Raw genomic sequence first — 2339 nt, 5'->3', positions numbered from 1 at the left:
CCATTAAGAGAACGTAGTATGTGGACAAACTTTCAATGCTTTATGTTAAGGAGTTCGGAGGCAGGGACTCCCATGGAGGTGGACCTTCATGGTCATAAATTGGAGATGCATTCCAGTCACATTTTCCTAAGTAAAAGCCATTCCCCGCAAAGTCCCCCCATAATAATGGCAAATGTAAGATGCTGTTTACAAACACATGGTCTCTTACTATATGCTTGAAGGTCACTGCTTGAAGGTTATCTGCCTAAAGGTTGTCTGTCATCAAAAGCAATCAGACACTATTGCTTGTCCCACCCTAAGTAGGGCCCACTCTCTTCTGCTAGGGATAGATCCTTGTCCCCTTGGAGAAGAGCTCAGACATGTAGGGTCAAGCCAACTCAGAGATAGATGATCAAGGTTAGGCTGCCATCTTGACTCTAGAGCCCGCCCATCTGATTACCTATGTACCTTCCGGTCACATGTACACCTCTAATACAACCCCTTCCTGTTATACATACCCTTACTGTGGCTTGCAGGCCAGACATTACTTAAACTCATGAGAGAATATGCTTCAGTCTTTCTCAACTTGGACCTGGACTTGAAGCCATGGACCTGGTTGCTGAAGGGAAGGATCTGGTTGCTGAAGCCATGGAGCTAGTTGAAGCTATGGACTTGGTTCCTGGAGCCAAAGTAGAGGTAAGCACCCCAAATTTTTTGCCTGTCTCTTAATTTCTTCCCTTCAATTACTCTATGGTTCCTGTCAACATGAAAGAGGTGAGTCCTTGCATGCTTTTTGTCTCATGCCTCTTTAATTGATCCCTCAATTACACAACTGCCTCTTGGGCTCACATGGTTGTGGAGACTGGTCCCCATCTGGTTGCCTTTAAAACATGATCTATGTGGCTAGTATTTTCGGAGGAGCACATTTGTTATAAATACATATGTAACAAAATACTCACCATTTCAGAGATCTGTTTAATTTTAATCCAGTTGTACATGGTCATCTGAGGCGCTTCCTCTGGTTTGTCCTCAAATCTTTAACAGTGCTACTTTCAACCCAAGTTTCTACCACTACCACCACTTTCTGCTGTCATAACTCCATGTGTTCCAGGAAATCCTAAATTCTCAACGGCTGGATTTCTGGAAATCTCCAGGCCTTTTTTCTGAAGCACTTGAGTAGATTAAACCCCCCAAGCTTTTGGTTAGCAACCCAGCACATTAACTCTTCACACCACCGAGAAGAAGAAAGTTATAACCCGTCATTAACATCAAGGCAAAAGAACAGTGTAATTAAGTGGAAAGTCAAAATTCTCATCTAAAGCTAAAAGTTCGATTTTAGTTGTGTGAGCCTATACATGAGAAAGTGATTATATATGAATGCTATTGATTGAAATGACATCGGATGAATCGGGAAAGAAAAGGGTGCTGAACGCTAGGGCAAAAAAAGCATGCGATTGGGAGGGGGACGGTGCTGGGGGGGGCGGGGCGGGGTTGGAGTGTCTGGCGGAAGGAAAAATCAGGTCTAGCCACTCCGTTCAAGAACCTGATAACACTCGAACGTCACTGCTTTCGTAACTGGTGCAGATGGTGAGCTCGCAGACACAGTTCAAGCTGTCTGAACTAGAGCCAACCCGTTTCCTCAGTCGGATTTCTGGCATCTGCTTTTAACGCCCAATGGCTTCATAAATACTGCCTACAGTAAAGATGGGTTTGCGGCAGGTTATCCTCAGTTCTGAGCCCTTTCCTCACACGTTTTCTAAAACCCCTTGCCGACCGTTGGGTTCCCAGACACGCGCTCCAACAGAACTAACTGCCTTCGGCATCAGACCGAGAACGCCGCCAGGAGCGCGAAAATGGTGGGTCAGGAAGCCACCAGGCGCCGGGGTGACAGCGCATACACCCCGCCCACGATCCCCGCTAGCCACTCCGTTTCAAACTCCCGCTGCTCCCGCCCACCCAGGGGCGCTGGCCCGCGCGCGAGGCCCGGGTCCGCGCTCCCTGCCCGGCTAGGCCGGCGGGCTCGCGCGTGCTCCCGGGCGGAGGCCTGGGTCTCAGACCACAGCGGTGCTCACTAGCAGGACGCGGCGGCGCCCGGGGGTGAGGAGAGGTCCGCACGGCGCTGCCTGGCCCCCTCAGCCGACAGCGTCCTCCAACCCGGAAGTAGTCCTCGTCTTTTCAGGCGGCGACTGCCTGGCCCAGCATGCCCCGGGTTTCCGGTGACCTCTGGCCCTTTTCTGTCGTCCGCTCTCGCTGGTTAACGTGCTCGCTCGTATTCCGCCAGCTCGCCGGCCTGCTCTCCCTGCCGTCTGCCTTCACACGCTGCCCGGGGACTCTGGCGCCGGCGATCTCCTGGGAGGCGG

At 51.1% G+C, this 2339-nt stretch overlaps 2 protein-coding genes across 2 annotated transcripts in view; one reads left to right on the top strand and one right to left on the bottom strand.

The window, feature by feature from the left end:
* The window catches only part of LNP1 (leukemia NUP98 fusion partner 1), a 45935-nt gene extending 44086 nt beyond the window's left edge, over positions 1-1849 (bottom strand). Inside the window, exon 1 of the mRNA XM_045286203.1 lies at positions 939-1849. Within this exon, the coding sequence (XP_045142138.1) occupies positions 939-983 (45 nt within the window). The 5' untranslated portion in view covers positions 984-1849. The remainder of the gene's footprint in view (positions 1-938) is intronic.
* Positions 1850-2179: 330 nt separating this feature from the next.
* TOMM70 (translocase of outer mitochondrial membrane 70) overlaps positions 2180-2339 on the top strand; it is a 34267-nt gene continuing 34107 nt past the window's right edge. Inside the window, exon 1 of the mRNA XM_004706370.2 lies at positions 2180-2335. Coding sequence (XP_004706427.2) covers positions 2180-2335 — 156 coding nt within the window. The remainder of the gene's footprint in view (positions 2336-2339) is intronic.

Source organism: Echinops telfairi, unplaced genomic scaffold (assembly GCF_000313985.2).
Source record: "Echinops telfairi isolate 266 unplaced genomic scaffold, ASM31398v2 ScPeMD7_6;HRSCAF=24_0, whole genome shotgun sequence".
In the NCBI taxonomy this organism is placed as follows: Eukaryota; Metazoa; Chordata; class Mammalia; order Afrosoricida; family Tenrecidae; genus Echinops; species Echinops telfairi.
Note: the sequence above shows the minus strand (reverse complement) of the source record. Positions and strands in the feature narration are given on the sequence as shown.